The 22923-nt window shown below is 33.4% G+C and overlaps 2 protein-coding genes across 2 annotated transcripts; both read left to right on the top strand.

Annotated features, from left to right (window-relative positions):
- Positions 1 to 1115: 1115 nt before the first annotated feature.
- LOC107812140 (anthranilate synthase beta subunit 1, chloroplastic-like) lies at positions 1116 to 3194 on the top strand. The gene is made up of 4 exons (XM_075238128.1): positions 1116 to 1450; positions 1595 to 1696; positions 2442 to 2577; positions 2890 to 3194. Exons 1-4 carry the CDS (start codon positions 1362 to 1364, stop codon positions 2995 to 2997), a joined length of 435 nt encoding a protein of 144 aa, XP_075094229.1. The 5' UTR covers positions 1116 to 1361; the 3' UTR covers positions 2998 to 3194.
- Positions 3195 to 15570: 12376 nt separating this feature from the next.
- On the top strand, positions 15571 to 21239 carry LOC107812141 (putative protein phosphatase 2C 60). Its single transcript, XM_016637175.2, has 5 exons — positions 15571 to 15819; positions 16538 to 16954; positions 17464 to 17831; positions 19738 to 19974; positions 20780 to 21239. The coding sequence occupies exons 2-5, from the start codon at positions 16636 to 16638 to the stop codon at positions 21017 to 21019; spliced, it is 1164 nt and encodes a 387-aa protein (XP_016492661.1). The 5' UTR covers positions 15571 to 15819; positions 16538 to 16635; the 3' UTR covers positions 21020 to 21239.
- Positions 21240 to 22923: the final 1684 nt, after the last annotated feature.

Here is a 22923-nt window from a genome sequence, read left to right on the forward strand (position 1 = left end):
ATAATAGTTATATAAATAAAGAAACAAGAGCATATTTGTTTCTTTTCAATCAGCTAGGAAATTGCTGTAGAACCCTACTCCATTAGAAAGGGCCAAGGGTATAACTGTAAAGAAAATCTTATCCATTTCAAAACCAAACACAACTCCGCCTGGTTGAGTTTGCTCGCATTTGCCAGTCTAAGTCTGGATAAAGGAGGGTTTTGGTGGTTTAATGACCAACATAAAACTAGCCAATTTATGCTGAAGTCTTACAATAATAATACATTTCATAGAGCGAAATGGAAATCAAAGAGTTATATAACCGTTCTCAACCAGTGTCATCAAAGGCGAAAAGCGCAAAAAAGCTCTAAGGCCTATCGAGGCTTTAAGCGCAAAGCGCAAATAAAGCGAGGGCTTTAATGACAAAAGGCGCAATTGGAGAAAAAGTAAAAATATGTATATGTAGTCCAAGACCAATAGTTGTAAGCATGAATAACAAATATATGGACAAAAAAATTACGATAAAGTGAAATATCAATTGTTTAGTGTCGCTTTTTCAGGATCACACTCATTGGCAAGGAAAAGTATGCCTTAGAGCCTTGATGCGACATTGAAGCGCCCGCAAAGCGAGGCGAAGCGCTTGACATTTTCTGAGCCTCGCTTTAGGGCTTAAGCACGCTTTAAGCTCGCCTTTGGCAACACTGTTCTCAACTAGCTTGATATTGAGACTAGTAGTTGTTAAAACTAATTACATGTTTTAGATTATAGCAGTATATCGAATTTTTAAACAATATACCATAATCCAACAAAAATTCTAATAAAAAATTACATCCAACAAGAAATGTATTTGCTCTAAATAATCCAGTGATTAATCTCCATAATGCAGTCACTATATCATAAATTCATAATCCATGCATAACTTGTCTTTGAACCAAACAACTGTCTAATGACATGGTTATAAGATACTTACCATTGAAGGTCTATATGGATACGTGTTATAGGATGTATATGTATCACCTAGTGTAAGATGCTACAGTTACAAAGCCTTTTTTCAAGATTCTATAATTTCACAGGGAACAAATAGAAGTGGGTGATTTCTTTCTTTTTCAGATTATCCATGTATTACATGAGTATCCTTAATGGTTAGAGACAAGAGGAAACGATGAATATCTAAGGGTGTTAATTTGCTTTGTACTCCAATTAGAATGTCTCTTGGCAACATGTTTCTGCTTCTACCGAAAAATGGAAAAGGAGCCCAACACAATATAGACCATCACTGTGACTGGACTAATGACTGCTGGTTACTGAAAGCTCACTTATAAGACTGAAATTAGTCCTCTAGTGTCAGGGCTGTTCAGAGCTTAAACTATCTGCTCTGCCAAATGGCTAGAGAAGAGAAACATAGCATACTAGCAGAAAATCAAAATGCTTTGAGGAGAACTGGAGAGTTGTGCCAAAAAATAGTTGAAAGGTATTCAAAATGTCGAGTATGACTGACAATCTTCAGGGATTATTGTTTACATTGATGTATCAAAAAGCTCTACTTTCGTCTTGCTAGTCAATTGTGTGTTTTGACTTCCCTAATCCTCCTTCATGTGAATCTGTTCCTTTGCAGGAAAAATTGTGCGTTCTCTCCGTATGGGGTGATGCACGGAAAAAGTTCCCCTGTATATTATAATGAAGGTGGGGAAAATGGCTTATTTGCGGGGCTATCAAAGTAAGTTCTCCTTAATCTGATAATTGATTAGAAATTTGTCTGAACAAATTGCATAGCGGTGTTTATGATTTTATTTAATCAAGATAAGTGAATTTCTCCATTGAAAGTTTAGATCATCATTTGCTACGAGTTACAATTAATTGCCTTTGCACTAGATACGAGCTACATCTCATTTCCTTCTTAATTATAGGTTGAACATTTCAAAAATGGCTGATCATAATCAAATGATGCTGACACGCTTTTTAAGTCAGAGATGTAACCTCTTTAACTTACAATGTGGAGCCACTCGTTTAATCAAGCAGCAAATTGCTGACTCTCTCTCTTATTGCTATGGTCTCACAAGTGAATTCTTTTATTTGCTACTATTTATTATTTGTCTTAACAATATCAATCTTTATCATATGGGCCAAAAGAATCATGTGCATTTAGTTGAATAGTTGATATTGACATAGTACAAAGACCTTAGGTTGTCGGAGGACATGAGTATGCACGTTTAGATCTATGCAAGTGTAGCACCTGGTTATCGTTCTGGGATCTGCTCTTACATATCAGCATTATTACAATATTTCTCTACTCGTCAACTTTATCATCCACTCACTTAATTGGTTCAAATTAATTTAAACTCTACCTTGAATATGCCAGTCGAACACATCCTTGGAAAATTAGTGCCTTTTCTATCATCTTAAAATAGGTGGAACTTTGTCTGATTTATGCTGACATCTCGATATTACCTATCTCATTTTAGCCCCTTCACAGCTGGTAGATACCACAGCCTTGTAATAGATAAGGACACTTTCCCCAAAGACGATCTTGAGATAACTGCGTGGACAGAAGACGGTCTTATAATGGCTGCTCGTCACAAAGTTTATCGACATCTACAGGTAAAAAATTTCATCCTTTATAAACAGAATTAGAACAGATTTAGAATTTTGATTATGGATTTTGGATTCTAGAAAAAACAGGTTATACATTAAGTAGATTTCTTAACACACAGAGTTTTGGCCAAAGCTGCTGGGTTCTACCCAACCGTAACTAGAACTCTAGCTTTGACCCTGATTGCCTTGAGCTGTCTATTTGATTTGGTGAAGAGTCTTAAAATTTAGAAAATGTTGTATGGTGATGTGAATTAATAAAGGAAGAAATGTGTTTTTTAAGACTTGATCGGTGGTTTGCGTTTTGCTTGGTTAACGCAGGGGGTGCAATTCCATCCTGAAAGCATCATCACAGCTGAAGGCAAGACAATAGTTCGCAATTTTGTCAAATTGATAGAGCAGAAGGAAAAAGCAGAAACTCAAGACTAGACCCTCTTTACTCATGTACAATATTGTGATTTTGCCTAAAATAACCAACACAAAAGTATGTTCTTTTTCTTTGTTGTAACTAGCAAGGTAATTCAAAAGTTGTCCATACTTGTATTCTTCTCCTTGTAATCTAAATTATTTAGGATGTGGATTTGGATAAAGTATTTCCAATCAAAATCCACATCCTGATGCAATACTATAATAATATTCAAAGTCTTTCCAAAGCAGTGGGAAAGGACTCTTCATGATGTTAAGTTTACCTAAAAATCAGAAATTGCTTAGTGGGCGTTTGGACATAATAATTGTGAAATTCCGGAAAGAAGGGTTTTTTTTTTCTCAAGTGAAAAATGATATTTGAAAATTAGAGTTTGTTTGGATATGAATATAATTTGGAGTTGTTTTTGAATTTTTGTGAGTGATTTGAAGTGAAAATTTTGAAAACAATTTTGAAATTTAATTTCAAGTGAATTTTAAAATTTTCATGGTAAAATAATGATTTCGGTAAAAAAGTAAAAAAATTTCAAAAAAGGTGAAGTTTTTTTAATGGCAAAACGGGCCCTTAGTAGTACATATAGAGACTCCACCTTACTGTTTAGAGCTGTGGCAGCAATTAGGGGCTCGTACAAATTCTAAACATTAGAATTGAAGGGAAAGTGGGGAAGGTCGTACTTGGTGTTATTTTCTTCTTTACTTGTCATTTTTAATCTATAGTCTTTACCTGACGGTGGAATATATTACAAAAAGTATCTTTTTGTTCCTCGTAAGTGTAACCATATGTAGTAATTTATTGTAAGTGTAACCACATGTCTGTAATTTATTGTAAGTGACTTGTTTGCTCAAAATTATTATTGTAGCGTTTATTTTATAGAGTCAACTTAAAGAGTTGAAAAAGTCTATTTTCTCCTTTGTTCATGTCACAAAGAATTCAAAACTTTTTTATGGACGATATATTAATATGCGTAGATCATACTTTTAATTCCGCTTTCAGTCCCTATATTAATAGGAGCAGGATGTATTCTTTTTTCAACTGTAACTTTTGTCATATGTGGAGTTTTCAGAGCGTTTTATTAGTTAGTATAGTCATGATTTCGTCAATCTATCAATCTATTATTGTAAATATGCAATGTAAAAATGTGACGTCTTTGCGTAACAAAAATTCAACGGTCAAATACATGTGAGTCAAGTTGCGATGCATATTAGATTTGGACTTGCATTTTCGTTTAGGGACGGGGTAAGGATGTACTCGACAAAGTAGTATTGTAGAAACAAAAACAATAGTAGAAAATCTGTAATCAAACAGTTTTATTTTCTGTTTTAAAAAAAATAAGGGATCGAACAGGTCGGGATTTAACTTTTGTATACCGACAAAAATCCGTTTACACTATCAATACAAGTTAATCGTATTATAGCAAGTAATCACTTTACTTGCAAGGTTATCATATCAGATTTGATGTGAAGAATTACTTATTATTATAGGTCAATTTTACTCGATAATGTGAAAATTTATATATTATCGGTGCACATAACTTAAGCTCTTCTTAAAATGTGTTTGGTCCACGATTGCTGCTAAAAACAGAAACTTGGCCAAACTAAACAAGTTACGTTAACCTTTATTACGAAATCTAATCATTTTTCAAAGATTTGTTTTCTATTATGAAAACAAAATTCGTGTTATTGACCCTTGCAATAGATGCTGACTGATGATTGTGATACTTAGATAGGTAATTACGTACTAATCAATTAGCATCTCATGTTGGCCCCATTTTAGATTCATCATTAAATGTATCTATCTATCTTTTCTCAATATTATTCCGTATCCAAAAGGAAAATTTGCGCCTTTAGTCCTTCACATATTGAAATGTTTTATATTGGATCTTATGATATGTGGTTAAGCGCATCCGACTTTCAACTAATTGAAATGTGTACTTTTGATCCTTTTATTTATGAATCTTAATAAACTTATTGTATTATTAATTATTAATTAATTAATTACTCAAGTGTTATGTTAAAATTATATTGTTATTTTATATTTAAGAGTAATATAGTTCTAATAATAATATAAATATAACATATTTTCTAAGTAAAGGGGGCATAAAGGGAGCAAAAACAGAAATTTTAATTAATTCAGGGTTAAAGATACTCTATCACAAATATCAAAATAATTAATTTATCACTAACTGAATATCAAAGGTGCAATTCCCTAGTCTCCAAAACTAATTCCCTCAATTCTTCTTTTCCTTTTTGGCCCTTTTTATTTAATTTAATTTCATAAAATCTATACGGCAAAAAACTTTTACCTCATTAAATAGATACTCCCTCCAGTCCACTTTAAGTGATTTTTTAGCTATTTTCATACATATTGAGAAATTCTTCTTTTAGTATTAATTACCAATGAAATTGACCATATTAACCTTAATTTGCTCATTGGAAATATAACAAACTACTTCTAGGCTCTTTACTCCGAGGACAACTTTGAAAAGAAGAAGTTAATTCTTTCTTGATATCTGAAAAAGACAAATAATGTGGACCACAAAAAAGGCCAAAAAATCACTTAAAATGGACTGGAGGGAGTAATCTTTTGAGCTTTGCAACTCAAAAAGATCAAATTGACGTTTTACACGAAAAAAATTACAAGTCTTTCAATCAAAAACCAATGCCTTTTCTCATAATTAAAACATAGGATGACCAATTATTGCACATTTTATTTTATCCATTTATAGTTTTGACTGTCCAACCATTGAATTATTCGGTGAAAAAGATTTCATCGTTGAGGCAATTCCACATATCGCAAGTCTACACCACACCGTGCATCTATCAACCATCATATTATTGAAAAACATCAATAATATATCTATCAAAATTCTGTAAACATCAAGATTTAAACTTTGCCTAAAAGGGGTCCATTACTTGTTCCAAGTCGTTAGTCAAATCTGATGTAACACAATGAATACATCCCATATATTTCAAGAACTATATGCTGTAGTATTAAATTTTCTATGTATTATTCTATACATTAGCACAATTGAATTAGGAAGCTGTGAAGCTATTCAAATGAGAAATAATTACTTGTACTTAGTGTTTATGTCAAATCAAATAATTAACTTTAACAATTACAATTACTTGAGTATGATCAATAATAAATAATATATGTCTTGCATTTATTTGCTCGATGTAAACACTCAGTACAAACAAATTTTTCGAGAACATATAGCTAAGGTAAAGGAAAACCTTCTTTTCTCCACAAGAGTTTCAAGCCTAAATAACGAACTTAGCAAATTGCGAACAGGAAAGGTTTCTTGGTCATATCTGATTAAAATCTCGAGTACTGAACTTCCATTCCAGTTCAATGTACAAACAATAATTCATTTTAATAGTCTAAACAAGATAATCAATGTTGTTTAATTTGTACATGAAGGAGTCGTTAGAAGGTCGTTTACTAAAACAGTGGTTCTATCCTAACTCAATCAAAGCTTCAGGGGCCACAAAAAGTTAACACAAATTAAATGCAGCAATAATACTTAGGACATAAAATATTGGTTTTATTGTAGACATGACTTCTCGTAGCTAGATTCACGTAGTACTCCATATTATTCCAGTAGAACAAGAAGAACATTAATTAATTAATTATTTGTCTCTTATATTTATTTTATTTAACTTTATGTATACTCCATGGCCATTGACTTGATGGATCTCCTACTGGTGTTGCTTCCGGTGGTTGAGATCAGATTGAAGAGAAAAAAGTCAGACTCGAGAGTTGTGGAGGGATAGATAAGATCTCTACACCATTAACCTGAGAGATCTCGGGTTGAACTTTAGGAATGAACAAAATTATAGGGAGCATTTTTCAGTTTAAATAGTTTTACGTGGTGCAGATTCGAGTTAGTCGGTTTCCCAATGCGTATACTGAACATAAAAAAAGCAAGCAAATATGAGGGATATTCATGCGCTTTTTCCCCTTTTTCTATTTTTATGATAATCATTTTCAATGCTAGCTGCCAGTGAAGAAAGCCAAATAGTTTAATTTTGCACCCATTGCTTCTTATTGTATAGTGACCCCTTGCATTCATTGATAAGACACATTGAAGTGCATTAATTGGAAAGCTATAGGTAACTAACATACTTTCTTTCTTTGTTTTAAACTGTTTTGTTTTATCTCAAAACTTAAAATATGTTCTTTGTTTTTCTTTTTAATAATATTGATGCATCTGAGACAGTTCTTATCTATTGCATATAGTAATATTTTAAGTTCTTCTAGTGGATGATGGGAGGAAATCTCTTATTTGAGTTCTAAGTTTTTCCTTTCGTGTGCACTTATGTCAGGGAGACTCACTGCGTATAAAGAATTTAAAATAATTGCACCTGCAGCGGTCGACGATCCATAATTGATTTAGGTAAAGGTAATTGTAAAAGTTCAAGTTCAAATGTATTTGCTGCTAACAATATATATATACGCACTTCAAGCATGATAGTAAATAAAAAAAGAAGAGTTTATTTTATATACATTAATAGTGTTAATTTATTTTTTTAACTTTCAAGTCATTCAATAGATATCTACGGCTAACAACAACAACAACAACAACAACAACATACCCAGTATTATCTCACACCGTAAGGTATGGCGAAGGTAGTGTGTACGCAAATCCTTATCCCTACCTTGTGAGGATAGAGAGGTTGTTTCCAATAGTCCCTCAACTCAGGATAGTATAAGTACCACAATAAAGAAAATATAGACAAGAAGGGATAGTACCAAAAAGCCATATAAAAGCAGAATAAAACAATAAGACAGTAAGGTGATCAACAATGAAAGAAAATAACGGTTAGTCATAAAAACCTACTACCAACAAAAAGCGAGACTGCGTGCCAATACTACTGTAATGAATACTCTACACTACCTACTTTATTACCCTAATCCTCGACTTCTATATCTTCCTATCAAGGGTCATGTCCTCGGTCAACTGAAGTTGCGCCATGTCTTACCTAATCACCTCTCCCCACCTCTTCTTTGGCTTATCTCTACCTCTCCGTAGGTCCTCCAATGTTAACCTTTCACACATTCTCATCGGGGCGTTTGTGCTCATCCTCCTCACATAACCAAACCACATAAGCCGCGCTTCCCACATCTTGTCCTTAATAGAGGCCACACCCACCTTATCGCGAATAACCTCATTCCTGATCCTATCTAACCTGGTGTGCCCGCACATCCATCTTAACATCCTCATCTCAACATCCTCATCTCTGCTACCTTCATCTTTTGGACATGAGCAATCTTGACTGGCCAACACTCAACCCCATACAACATCGTTGGTCTGACCACCACTTTGTAGAACTTACCCTTAAGTTTTGGTGGCACCTTCTTGTCACACAAAACACTGGAAGCGAGTCTCCATTTCATCTATCCCGCCCCAATACGATGTGCGGCATCTTCATCAATCTCCCCATCCCCTGAATAATAGACCCAGGGTACTTAAAACTCTCTCTCCTAGGGATTGTTGGGATTTTAAGCTTGTGTAGCTTAAAGAGGGTGAATGAGAAATGGAGGAAAAATGAAATATTTGAGTTTCTCTCCTTGGCAAAGGGACATTGTCCCATATTGGAGGAAGAAAAGGCTTTTGATGGGTATCTATATAATTGCTCTTCTTCTAGCTCTTAAAGAGTTAAGAAGAAGGCAAGCCTCGCGCCGTCGTAGTCGTCGTCGTCGCTCGTTCGGCTCGGCTTCGGCTTCGGCTTCGGCTTCGGATTGCACCTCAGGTACTTGAGGGGAATAATTTCCTTAAGGACACACTGTGTATTCAGTGGGCTCGATTTATTCCTATACTGTTTTTTCAGAATTTATTTCGTTAAACAAGTATTACTAACTTTCTGTTTTGTTTATATATTTCAGAAAGTTTAATGGTTTAATTGTTTATTACAGCAATACAGATTTATAACAATCTTAAGGAAATCATTCCATTATATTCTGTATTTTGTCTGTAGAGATTAAAACTTACACTCCAAATATTCATAAAAAGTGAAATTTGCAATCTTGAGAATGAGGCAGATATTATATATAACAGGTAAGTGTAAATACATACTAGTATATAATTAGCCTAAAGTCTTGTAATAGCCACAAGCCTTCTATCGTGTTCTTACTAGATAAAAGGACTGGCTAATCTTATAGTACATGAATGCAGAAAACTGGAACCAATCCAATCAGAAACTCAGATCAGAGATAGGGTTGTCCTTGGTCATGTGACATGTATAGTGAAATACTACTACGTACTATATTTAGTTGGGTAAAGGGACATATATATATCTACTTTACTCTATCCATTTTCATCCGTCAAATGTGTCCCTCGGAAATTAAAACCATATCTTATAGGAGCTGTTTATTTTGTTTGAGGGATGGGCGTAATGGTTGGGGGTTGCACGTACGGGGACACCGGACACCTACAGATGCCAAATGAGCTGATTTGGTGATTAAATTCGGACGGATCAAAATAGGTCAAATTAATCGACAAGTTATAATCGAATCCATTTTAAAAAAAAATTTGATTAATACAAATTAAATCAAAATAATGAGTTATAATTCAATTCGTCCAACATGATCCGCCACTCTTGGCATAAAAAACAAATGAAGCAACTTGCTTAGTTCGTAGACTTGCTTCATCTCTAGCTGATAGGTCAATATTTGAATGATATATAGAAACACGTCACCTACGGCCCAAAATATGATTAATTCAGCATAAGCTATATGAGCCCCTAGTAGTTTACCGAATAAATTGATAAGTCGAGTATTTCCCGCCACCAAGCGAAACCCGTGGTTTCTTGGCGATCACGATCAGCTAAGACTAAAGTTCCAGTAAAGAGAACACCGATGATTCTCGTGGAAAAGAGTAAAGTAAATAAATAAATAAAATCATTCATGCAAGTGGAAGGGGTAAAAGTTTCTAGGTGAATGAATAGTAACAGATCAATAGTGCAGTAATAATAAGGAATATGCAAGGTAACTCATAACTGTACTTCTGATGCATCCTATGTGATAAAATACATACAAATCTACAGAACATAAGTAACCCCATAAATACTCCTCCGATATAAAAAGCTCTTAATGTTAATTGAATAACCGGTTTACACTTTTTGTTTTTGTGCAGCGATTCTATACTCACTTACATGAACTAAATGACATACCTCTCCAATTGAACCAAACAAGATAGTATGATGTTAGGACTACATTTGTCAAGGCAAACACATGGATAGAAAAGACTTCATGAAAAGCAAATAAACACGTAGATGACACAAATTTCACGAGATCCGTGGTAAAACTATAGCACTTTAATTTCTAGACGAAAATGGTGAAGAATTCAATGTATTTGATTCATGACCGTCAAATTTTCCCATTTTGACCAAACAGTTAGCATTATGTACGAAGAGGAAAGTCCTTTGTCAAACAAGAAACAAGTTTCCGACGATAAACTTTAAAAAGTCTCGTCAAGATATATATTCATGACGAAAACGCTAGGTTCAGATGAACCCGATAGATACGCTTTCCATCCACCGCTGTACTAGAAGATTGATATTCCTTTTACAACAATTTTGTAGACCTAAGTGCACTAGCTAGTATCACCAGCCCATCAAAACTATTATACTATAATAACAGTATGCAAACAAAGTTGGATAAGTTTAGTCAAGGCAGTGGAAATCAACATCACAAAAACGAAATGAGGATGAGGCAAACACGACAGTTTATATTTCATCGAAAAGGGATGATTATGGTTTTTTTAAAATCTTTTTTATTATGGTCATTATTCTTGCTGTGGCATGTTGGACTATGCTAATAAATAATCCTAACGTTGTTCTTTAACTGAATAGCTTACGCCACTTATCACACTATTAATGCTAACAGTTCAAAAGGCCAACAAACTAATGGTGGCATAAGGCGAATATCCCTTTTATTCTAATTGGAATAAGGACTTGGAATCGTGTACTCGCCCAATCAATTGCATAAAAATAAGTTGCCTAGATGGTATAGTGTTGTTTGTTTAATTATATAATAATAAATTTTGCCTGCGGATTAGGATTATTAGTGAAAGGCAATTCAACTGGACCACTAGCACCAAAATCCTTACCTGGCTATAACTAAAAAGTAGTGCATGCTAAAATTCGTTTTTATGTAGGCCTATGTGTGGTAGCAAAGAGAGATTTATGGCACAAACTTCTAAAATTTACTTATTTTGCAAAGTAATATTTGTCAAAAAGTGTTTTCGGAAAAGTCTTTTGAAAGATATTATATTTGTCTAATCAATTTCAAAAGTACTTTTGCTAATTTTAAACCAGTAATTTGTACTTTAAAAGTACTTACGGGAAAAAACTATCCTCTTCCACTTCTGAAAAATAACTTCTGTTTCTACTTAAAAAATATATTATTTTATTTATTTTTTCTTGAAAGTTTGGTCAAATACTTTAACTTTCAGCTTAATAAACACTCTCTTTTTTTTATAAAAAAAACACTTTTAATTTCTTAGAAGTTTGGCCAATTAAGGTAAAAAGCCGTACTTCCCGCATCTTATCCTCAATATATTAATTACTAGAAATTTAAGTGAGTGGATAGGAAATATGTTACATGCCTTTGTTCATCCGTGACAACTAATGCAGTGATGCAGACTTAAAATAAAAATATACTCATATTGAATATATATTTTTAATTATATATTGTTTGACTTATATAACAATACTTTTTTATAAAAGTCAAACTTTTTCTGAACCAATTTTTATGTTATGTTATAATATATGTTTTCTATAACAACACTTCGCTATAACCAGAGGCGGATGCAGTGTGATAGTTATGGGTTCAATTGAACCCATAACTTTCGACGTTGAGTAGAAATTTACGTGTAAAAATTCATTAAAATTGTAAAAATAATAGATTTGAACCCATAACTTTAAAAATATAATGGGTTCAATGTTAAAAATCTTAAAAGTTGAACCCATAGAGTTTAAATTTTGAATTCGCCTCTGATTATAACATCCAAAAATATTTGGAACAAATAAGGCTACATATATAAATTGAAAACAGTGGATTCATGCATACACCCTGTGATTCCGTGCATCTGTCAATGCATGGTTTGTACTCTGGTAGAGTTCCTTTTAAGTGAACTTCTCAGTCAATGTACAACGTGTGCACAATTAATGCGAAAATGTTCAACGTCAATAAAGGACATAAGATAAAGCAAATTATAAAGTACTAGGAGTAATTGTTCACACATTTGACTTACTTCCATAAATCTTTTTTTGTCAAAATCTAACTTTTTCTCTATTCGGTCCTATATGTACGCCTTATCGTACATCACTTGTATAAATTTATCATCGCGCATTATGATATATTTAAAACGATAAACTTCAAAAATCTTTATTTTTTTTGGTTAAACCCTGTATTTGATTAAACTATGACACATAAATTAAAACGAATGAAGTATTTACACTTTTGGAAACAACTTTACCATCGAATGACTGAAAAGCTTTCTAGTACTTTGTCAACTCAGGCTTCATTCAAGTTGCTGAGTAGATATATAGAGCCCGTTTGGATGGGTTTGTTGCAAGTGACTTTTAAGTTAAAAATCATAAGTTAAGAATTATAACTTTTGACTTATTTTTCTCATTTTAGTTTAAAAATAAACGTTTAAAAATATTTTTTTACTTTATTCAAACACTACAAGATACTTAAAAGTTATTATGACTTAAAAACACTTAAAATATGTCAATTCAAAAAGACTCGTAGTTTCATTGTTGGGGCATGTTGCAGCCATGTTGACCAAAATAATAAATCTTGAAGTTTTATTGTTGATGTTTGACCATAAATTTTTTTAATTTTTACTTGAAGATGAATTTTGGAATTTTTCAAAAATTTTAAAAACTCCAAAAAACTATTTTTTAAAATGTTCACTCAGATCACTCTCAAAAATTCAAAAACAACATAAAATTATATTCATGTCCAAACACAACTCTAATTTTCAAATATTATTTTCACTTAAAAAATAATTTTACTTTTTTCTTTTAAATTTTACAATTCTTATGTCCAAACGCCCACTAAATGTGGAGGGCGCAGTGGGTAAAACCCTGCTATCATAGGTTATTATCATAAGGACAATGACGGCTCATATCAGCATATAATTCTAATACTAGATTTTAACTAATATAAATCGTCAATTGATTAAGTCATATCTATATGTTATAGCAAATAAACTTATCTTATTTTCAGGATTATAAATTTTATATTATTAGGAGAACTTACATGTAAATATTCTTTAAGTGACCAAATAGTATAAAAAATTCTTTTGGTTGATAGTATATATACTTCAACTCATTATGTGTTCTTCTGCATTAGCCCAGATCAGGCTTAAATTTGAACGAGTCAAATGAGTAAACATGTCATGATCCAAGTCGTTTAAAGTACTTTATATACTTGGGTCAAAAATCATGTTAAAATGAGTCAAATAACGAGTCATATCTCAAACCGTTCACATAACCTAATTTCCTTTTTCTTTTTTTTTTTTTGAAAAAAAGAAGTGAAAACTAATGTACTTTTCTTAGATTATTAGCTCATGTTTTCCAATATTTTGATTGGTTATTCCAAGCCTAATCCATTGAATTAAACCAACAAATGAGACATAACTCAACTCATTTAGACTTGGACGAATTATTAAAGAAATAAGTTAATTTTATCGCCTCTGTCGTCTAGCTTCAACTTTGATAACATCCACGTATGTTAGTTTGAGTATTCAGTGCGAGTATATTTTTTACGGAATTTCAGAACTTATTTGTAAATGCAAAGTGATTATTGAACAAAGTAATTCAGGTGCACAACTGGATTATATTAATTAGCTGTAACATAATATCAGAAGCCAATAAATAGGAAAGGCAGCCCAACCTCCCAAAAGCTCATTAAAGGTCCTGCCTTAGCTTCTTTCTCTTTTCTTTTATTCAGAACAACGACCCAAGTGATGCGTTAACCTTAAAATGCTTGGACCAAAGTTGATGTGTTGACACTTCGACATGTGTATGCTAAGTAGAGAAAATGCATTTATAGTTCGACAACAAATGATAATAAATTTGAGGTGAAGTTCTAATTTTTGCTGCTTTTCCTTTTTATCCTTTCGGTTAGTTTCACGAACGATCAACAAACTTTTCTTAATATATATTTATGTATTTTTTTGTCATATTAATTTTTTTTATCCAAATTAATATGAATGCCGGACATGACACATCTTGAGTTTGCCGAGGATATGATACTTGATAGGCGAGATCTAATGAAAGTCGAAGGATTAGAATAGTAAGTTAGTGAATAGTTAAGCGTTATTCATTTTTCGTCCCTATATAGCTTTTCTATATGTATAGTACTATTGTACTAGTGTACTCTCGTATTTTCTATTAATTCTTAGATTTCTAAGACTACATGTCTTTTCTTTTGGTCCGCTTATCTTTTTTTCTGGTTATGGTTACTGTTTCTTTATACATGGATTCTTCTCTTTGCATGCTTTTCTTGAGCCGATGGCCTATCGAAAACAACAAACTTCGCTGCTTTCACAAGGTAAGGGTAAGATTTGCGTATACACTTTCCTCCCAAAACTCCACTTGTGAGACCGCACTATATATGTTATTGTTGTTGTAGAGTTTCGAAAATACAAATGACTAGAAGGTCACAATTTCGACGTTTGATTATAACATGTTGCACACCACACCATCGTTAAAAGATAAAATAATTCATCGTGTAATCATTTTTACTACCGATATACACAAAATACAATAAAAAAACATTTAAATGGAACCAAAAAAACAAAGAAACAAGAATTACAGTATAGAAGTCTTTCAGTTGTAAAATTTTCCCCCAAATCCAACATACTGTAATTGGAAAACATAAGTATAAACAAAATAGGATAGGATCAAAAATTTCAAGTAAAGCATTTCCTTAAGGTCAACAACTCATGCACAAAATCGTAGCTAACAACAATAGAGGATAATAAATAAAAGAAAAGGAAAAGGGAAACACATGACTGAGTAATATCTTAGAGATAATACTGCTATTATAATAACACCATGCAACGTGGCCTGATAAGGAGGCATTTCATGGAAATTTCATGCTTTCCCATTAAATATGCTTTACTACTTTTCTTGTTCTCTCTTTAGATTTTGCTACTCTAACGTTAAAGCTGGGATGAGATCAGGTAGTAAATATTTATTCGCGTCGGATATTTGCAACAAAAAATTAAGTAATTTGATCTTGATACTCCTAGTTTGTAAAAATTAAAGTAAGAATATATTTTCTTCCAATTTTATTTTGAGAAACTTTTATAATCATACAAATACACAAATACTCTGAACCCCTTTTTATTTGTTTAGGACCACAAACTTTAAAAATTCTTTATTTTTTTTTAACATTCAAACAAGTTCACATAAATTTAGTTAACTGATAAATATATTTTATATTTATTTTTGCAAATAAATTTTTACCAGATAGGATATGTGGAGCCAAAATGGTCCCACTGCTTTGCTGGCTACAAGCTCTCCATTGTTGGTTTTTAATGTGATTTGTCTGCTGTGAGAGACCTTTGTTTTAGTTTGGCCTAATTTTGAACAAATAGCACTCTCCTCTCTTTTTTCTCCCTCTCAGTTTGATCACTATTTTTTCACTCCTCTCTATGTGTTTTCTTGAATCACTTCAGCATCTTCATCCTCAAAGAAAATTTAGAGAAAAAACAAAAAACCTGTACAAAATCCCACTTTACTTTCCCTTTGATTTGATGGTTTTACAGATCTAAACAACCACCTTTCACTCTCAGATCTTCAAAGGTGAGTTTTTTTTTTATTATTTCCCTTTTGAACTTCTCTGTGTTCCTGCTGACCCTTTTTGTTCAGCTATGTCACACTACTAATTGGTTTCAAATATAGTACACTTATTTGTGATTCTTGAAATTTGGCTAGCTAAGAAAAAGTGTCCTTTTATCCTTTTTTCAGTTTTAATTTTTTTTCTTTGCCGAAGTCAGACCTTCTGGATTCAAACTAGCTGACCATATTGTTCTTTGTTGAAAAACTGAATTTTATTACTTTGAAAGTCCTTTTTTATATTTTTGTTGAATTTTTCTGTTATAAGTGCACCACAAACCAATTTTTGGCATTTGCATCAGCTTAGTTAGAAGTATTAAACTAGAGGTGTCTTCTTGGTGTGTTATTATTAGTCAGCTGCAATTTTTCAAGATTGCCATAGTTGTCAATTTCATTGTTTTTCTTCATCTTAATTTCAGTGGTATTGTTATTGACTTGTGGTATTACAAAAAATGCAAAGTTAAGATTTTTAAGAGCAAAAACCACTTTGAAAGTCCTTTTCTTTGTATTTTAATTGATTTTTTTCATTTTTGAAGGCATTTGCATCAGTTTGGTTAGAAGTATTAAACTAAAGGTGGCTTCTTGGTGTATTATTTGATTGTTGGGTGCAATTTTCAAGATTTTGCTAATTTCATTGTTTTTCTAAATCTTACCTTTTGTCATTGGTATTGTTATGCACTTGTAGATTTATAACAAATGCAAAGTTGAGTTTTTAAGAGCAAAAGTGGAATTGAGTCCTGTTAGATGTGGAGAAATTGGAGGGTGTTTTGGATGAGATGAGGTATGATATCTGGTTTGATGAATATCTTAAGGGCTTGTTTTCAGCCAAGGGCAGATGGACATGTTCATACAAGTTCAGATGCCGCCGGTCGCCAAGATGGGCTCTTATGGTATAAGGATACAGGGCAACATGTAAATGGAGAGTTTTCAATGGCTGTAGTTCAAGCTAATAATCTACTTGAAGATCAGAGCCAAATTGAATCAGGGTGCTTGAGTTTGCAGGATTCTGGTCCATATGGTACCTTTGTTGGAATTTATGATGGGCATGGGGGCCCTGAAACTTCAAGGTTCATCAATGAACACCTATTTCAAAATCTCAAGAGTAAGCCCTTCTAGCCAATTTGAACTGTTTCCCTCTCGATATGTTTTCATGGCTAAAGTGGTTGAATTTTATCTATTTCATACTTGTCTTGTTGTTGTTGTTGTTGTTGTTACCTTTGATATCTTCCGAGAGTGTCAGTGTCCAAGTACTAGAATTGTATTACAGTTTACCTGTTATGGAGTGTGGTTACTAATCAAAAGTCTTAACTATTTATTATGTAAGATTAGAAGGTTCAATATTAATCGGCGCAGGAGCTGCTACAATTGCTTCAGCGAGAGCTGCTGCCTGTAATGGAAATGATGTTGGAAATGTTTTTAGTTTCTTAATTCTGTCGCCAGAAATCATGCATTGGCAAACCAATTATTTGGTTATGCAATTTTGGAATTTGCTTTAACAGAATTAGTTCTAGTGACCGCAACTGTCTAGGTTTATGGATTCATACATGGACTGCTGTGTATATTTTTTGGCCATTTTGGTCTTCACTCAATTGCTTGCTCCGAATTGTGTAGGGTTCACATCTGAGCACCAATCTATGTCTGTTGAGGTGATTAAGAAAGCATTTCAAGCAACAGAAGACGGTTTCCTCTCTGTTGTGACTAGGCAATGGCCCACGAAACCGCAGATTGCTGCAGTTGGATCATGCTGTCTTGTTGGAGTTATCTGCAGTGGAACCTTATATATCGCCAACCTTGGCGACTCAAGGGCAGTCTTAGGGAGACTTGTCAAGTCTACTGGAGAGGTTCTCTCGATTCAGCTCTCTGCAGAACACAATGTGAGCATTGAATCTGTAAGACAAGAGTTGCAAACTTTGCATCCAAATGACTCACAAATTGTAGTTTTAAAGCACAATGTCTGGCGCGTGAAGGGGCTTATACAGGTAACCTATATTCTATCTTCCTAAGCAGTCTCCGTTTTAGAATTGGCTCAGGTCAAAGTACCTATTTGGTGCTATTATTATAGAGTGTTGTTTCAATTCCAATATACATGTTACGTCTATTATTAATTGGGTTACTCATCGAATTCTAAATTTCTTCATACTATGTTTGTTCCCTAATCACTTATGTCTTTTAGAACTTTAAGATGAGGGGTTTTGTGTCCTTGTATTTTCCTTTCCTCGGAAGTCATATGAAATTGCTATTCAAGGAGCCTATAGTATAGGGCTGTTGTGCATGGCACTTGAGTGATACACATTTATTTGCTTTCACAAATAGCAACGGCATTTTTGTCAAAGAGTTGGCAAGAAGTTGAGAAGCTTAAATCTCAAATGTCTTCCACTCTTCGTAAAGGCAAGTGATTCTTTCTGGAAGGAACTCTTTCATATACGAGATTATCTGAAGAAACTGAAATCCGTGATTGTTAGAGTTTAGAAACTGAAATCCATGATTGTTAGAGTTTAATCCAACTTGAGAAGTGAATGAATAAATGAGAATTGTTAAAAGGAGTATTTCATAAACAGATGCGTCCTTTTTACCACTCCTTATTTATGGTTTATGTGGTAGAATGATTCCTTTTATGTGATAAAGGTAGTAGACGTGATATATTTTACTGATTGCTTTTATATATTTACATATATAAAAGAACTTCGTACATTTTGCTGGAGACGCTTCATTATTCTTTTCAGTTGATATATTTGTGATATTCACGAGCAGATATATTATCTTCAATGTGTGCCATAAGGCATAAGCAATATGAATATGAGAGTAGCAAGCATGAGATATTGTAAGCTGGTGATGCTTTTAGTCTTAACTTATTAGTAATCAATTAGTAGAAAGTGAGGCCCCAGTGATTTTTAACTTCCCCTATATAATTTTTTATTTTTTTATATTGCTGTGTGATTGCAAACCCACATGTGGGATTACACTGGGTTTGTTGTTGGTGGTTGTTGTTGTTGTTGTTGTTGTTGTGTGTGTGATTGCAATGGTGATCTTTCTTTGCTTATGCTGAACTTGTTTTAATATAAAAGTTTCTGACTGTATTGGCCTTAGTACATCAACGGGATATTAGTATTTAGAAATTGGCGATCTTTTCCTCTTATTTTTGTGATCATTTCATTATTCTGCCAGCTCTTCACGGTTGAAGCTCTGGTTTCAACACTAGCACTGCACTGTTGATTATTCAGGATTATGGAATAAAAAAACATATTGCCAGTTTTATCATGGTTCTCCTTTCACTATTCATGTAATGGTTTAATTATTAACACACGCTTGGGGACAATGCTACGGTATTGCTTCCTGATCTGTGTTGCTATATGCTGAGATTTTTACGTAAGTTTCAGTGCTCAGTAGCTGTAGCTCTGCTGCACCCTGGATAAACAGCGACATAAATAGGGTAAAGGGATCAAAACTTCCATATCTCGGGTTTCTCATGCAGAGAGTATCTGAAACAATAAGAATGTTCCAAATTTCATTTGAAAAACCTAGTTATGCAGGCGTGTGTTGCTTTAGTCTTTAAGATTTGAGTGTCCACTCTTCTCAGATTAACCAACATCTAGGTATTAAACTTGCCGACTTGCCGTCATGGCACCGAGTTTCTCACTTTGAAGGAGCCTGCAACTACTCCTTAAAGAGCTAGATTAATTTCAAAGTGTTGCTAATTTGCTGTATTACCTTTTCTATTTTATGGGAGGAGCAATACAAAATCAGTTGTGTGCTAATAAAAGGCTATTGATGTCAATTAATGGGATAGTACTTTCTTTAGGAAGCTTGTTTAGCATGGTTGTTTCTTGCCTGACTCGGAAAACTTTGATCTGCATTCTAAAATGGACTGAATACTTTATTTTGCAGATTTCAAGATCCATTGGTGATGTGTATTTAAAAAAAGCTGAATTCAACAGGGAACCATTATATGCAAAGTTTCGTCTTCGAGAACCATTTGGCAAGCCCATTTTGAGCTCAGATCCAACAATTTCAGTGCACCATTTGCAACCTGATGACCAGTTTATCATATTTGCATCAGATGGTCTCTGGGAGCATCTAACTAACCAAGGAGCAGTAGACATTGTACAAAATCACCCACGCAATGTAAGCTGTTTTTCATGAAAAAGTTTATTTCCTTTAAGCAATGAAAGCTAAATAAACAATGGGATGAATATTAATCTCTCATACAGGTGAATGATCATTGTTTGACTGTTGATGGCTTTTAATCTGTTCATTATACTGGTTGACATCCTACTTCTTTCCTATACATGATAGGTCAGAATAAGAGAGTGAAATATAATATAGCTGGTAGTGAAATAATCTGGTGATGCACTTTGCATCAAAATTGATTACATCTAACTCTAAGTTTCTTATATGCAAGGGATCTCCTGTTTGTTATGGAAAAAGAAAAAGAAAAAGTGAGTAACAGTGGGGAATTTTCTGTTAAAACGTTTTCCGGAGGTGCATTGGGCCTCCTCTCTACCCATATGCCGAGCAGTGGAAGCCACTTAATTATATTGTGCTTCCACTGTGTCAAATGCATGTTTAATAATTTTGCCTCAGTATTACCTTTCAAGTGTTTAAAAGGGGGAGTCTGGTGCAACTGTAAGAGTTGCTCATGTGTGACCAGGAGGTCACGGATTCAAGCCGTAGAAACAGCCTCTTCTAGAAATGCAATGCAAAGTCATTCTGTGTACAATAGACCTAATGTGGTCCGGCCCTTTGTGGACCCTACACATAGCGGGAGCTTAGTGCTACAAGCTGCGCTTATGTTATTTTCAAGTGTTTCCCCAAGTTTCTGACCTCTTTTTGGTGTAGATAGATGTAGTAAAATATCTGTCTCAACTCCCTTTAAGTAGGAAAAAACAGTTGGATCAAAACTTAAAGAGGCTTGTTTGCCACTTGACAGGGGATTGCTAGAAGGTTAGTGAAAACTGCACTACAAGAAGCAGCAAAGAAAAGGGAGATGAGGTATTCAGACTTGAAGAAAATTGATCGTGGAGTTCGTCGACATTTCCACGACGACATCTCAGTGGCGGTTGTTTTCCTGGACTCGAATCTCGTGAGCCAGGCTAGCTCAGTCAAAAGTCCTAATATATCTGTAAAAGGAGGTGGCATTAGTTTGCCTACAAAGACTACCCCAACATAAGTTGGTTGGTGGAACTTTATGAAGCTGTTGCAGATGTTGTTGTACTATGTATCTTGTGAATACCAGGTAGCACTTCTAAAAGTTCAAAAGCAGTCCAACAATTTTTTAAACTGTAATCTAACTGAGACTAGTACTTGGATTTAGTTCCAGTGCCCAAGAAAGGGACTGGAAGAAAAAGAGTATCTTCACATATATCAGTTGAATTATTTCCTTAAAATAATTCCTTATTGCTTCTATTAAATAGTTAACTTGGAGGTTGTAAATGCCTTAAGAGCCTTATTTATTCTTTATAGTGGTATGTTTCTGGCTGCTGTTAAGAAATTGGACTTTTCAGATTGTACAATTGCAGTTAATTCAAAAATCAAGTTAAATTAAACAAAAATAATCCAGACCAAATAAGTCTTGCAGCTAATATTATATATGATCACTTAATATTTTTTAGTGTGTTCTTTGTTATTTGATGAGATATAAATATGAAATTAGTTGTATGAACATTTCATTTCAGGTGTTAGCTTTCATAATCAAAAGTCAGGTGTTTGTACTTGGACTGAAAAATTCCATGTTGGTAAATATGCTTTGAATTATTCAATACGAAAGGAACGCAAAATTGTTAATAATCGAATTATTAAGTCCTCAGGATCACAATGATCCTTAAGCTTGGGTGACAGAAACGTAGGGAAAAGAAGTAAATCTACTTACAGATTTAAACGTAAGTAGGTCTGGTTGAGTATAATTCAACCTCAATCGTTCATAATTATCTAAAATCATATAAAGATCAAGATTACGGGATGAGTTAAGAATTACATAAAATATTACGAATCATATGAGTTAAGAATTACATAAAATATTACGAATCATATAAAGATCAAGATTACAGCATGAGTTAAGAATTACATAAAATCATATAAAGATCATACCAAAGATCAAGATTATGGCTGAGACTCGAAGATTATGATACTCTTAAGTCTTAACACTGTATCACCTCAAATATTTAGTCACACTTCGTAATCCATGTGCACTGCAATTCACCACGCATTATCTTAACATATTCTGCCAAATTACACTTTATTTATTTACCATTTTAATGCTAGTGATTTCCTCATTCAATTATAAATAATTTCCCTGGCTCATGCTTTGCGGACCATGCATGGAAGTTTGTCAGACATGTGACCATCCATTTTACTTTTTTTCTTCTTTCCTCGTCTAGAAAGCTTTTAATTAAAGGAAAACTCAACTTCTTTCTCATCTAAAATATTTTGGAGCAGGTAGCTGGCGACCTTACTGTTAAAAAATATTTATCCCAAAAATTTTATAAAAAAAAAATCGCCTCGAGAAAAAAGTGCACTAATAAATATTTTTTTAATCATGATAAATCTATAAATCATAGATAAAGATAGATAAAATTGAAGGACCACGAGGATCAACTCCTACATCGTTGACGGTTGGACCCCCAAAAAAGACTATCTCTAAAAGAGAAAATTCACGATTGAAAAGTATGCGAAATACACAAAATTGTTGAATCACATGGCGTGTTAAGTGTTTTTATGAATACTTGACGATAGAAAAAAGTGATTCAAGTTTTGTTCTAAAGTACAAAGAGAAAGAGGTCATCCAAATAAAAGATATGCTAGGGGTAATTTCACGTCGCTCAACTTCTTGCCTAAGTATAGTAATAAATAGTAATAGATTCTGAATTCATATTTCAAAAGTCTAATGAGTTCAGAATAAGAACCTACGGATTAAACCCAAAACATTCAGACAAAATTACATCAGATATCACTTGGGCCTACAACTCATCCGAAAAATGACCCATATTTGAAGCCCTAACCTGGTTTGGCCCAGATTGTACATATTTTGAAATTTTCTTTGCACCCATTAGCCCATAATAAATTAGTAACGGTAAT

The sequence above is a fragment of the Nicotiana tabacum genome, chromosome 19, assembly GCF_000715075.1.
Source record: "Nicotiana tabacum cultivar K326 chromosome 19, ASM71507v2, whole genome shotgun sequence".
Classification (NCBI taxonomy): Eukaryota; Viridiplantae; Streptophyta; class Magnoliopsida; order Solanales; family Solanaceae; genus Nicotiana; species Nicotiana tabacum.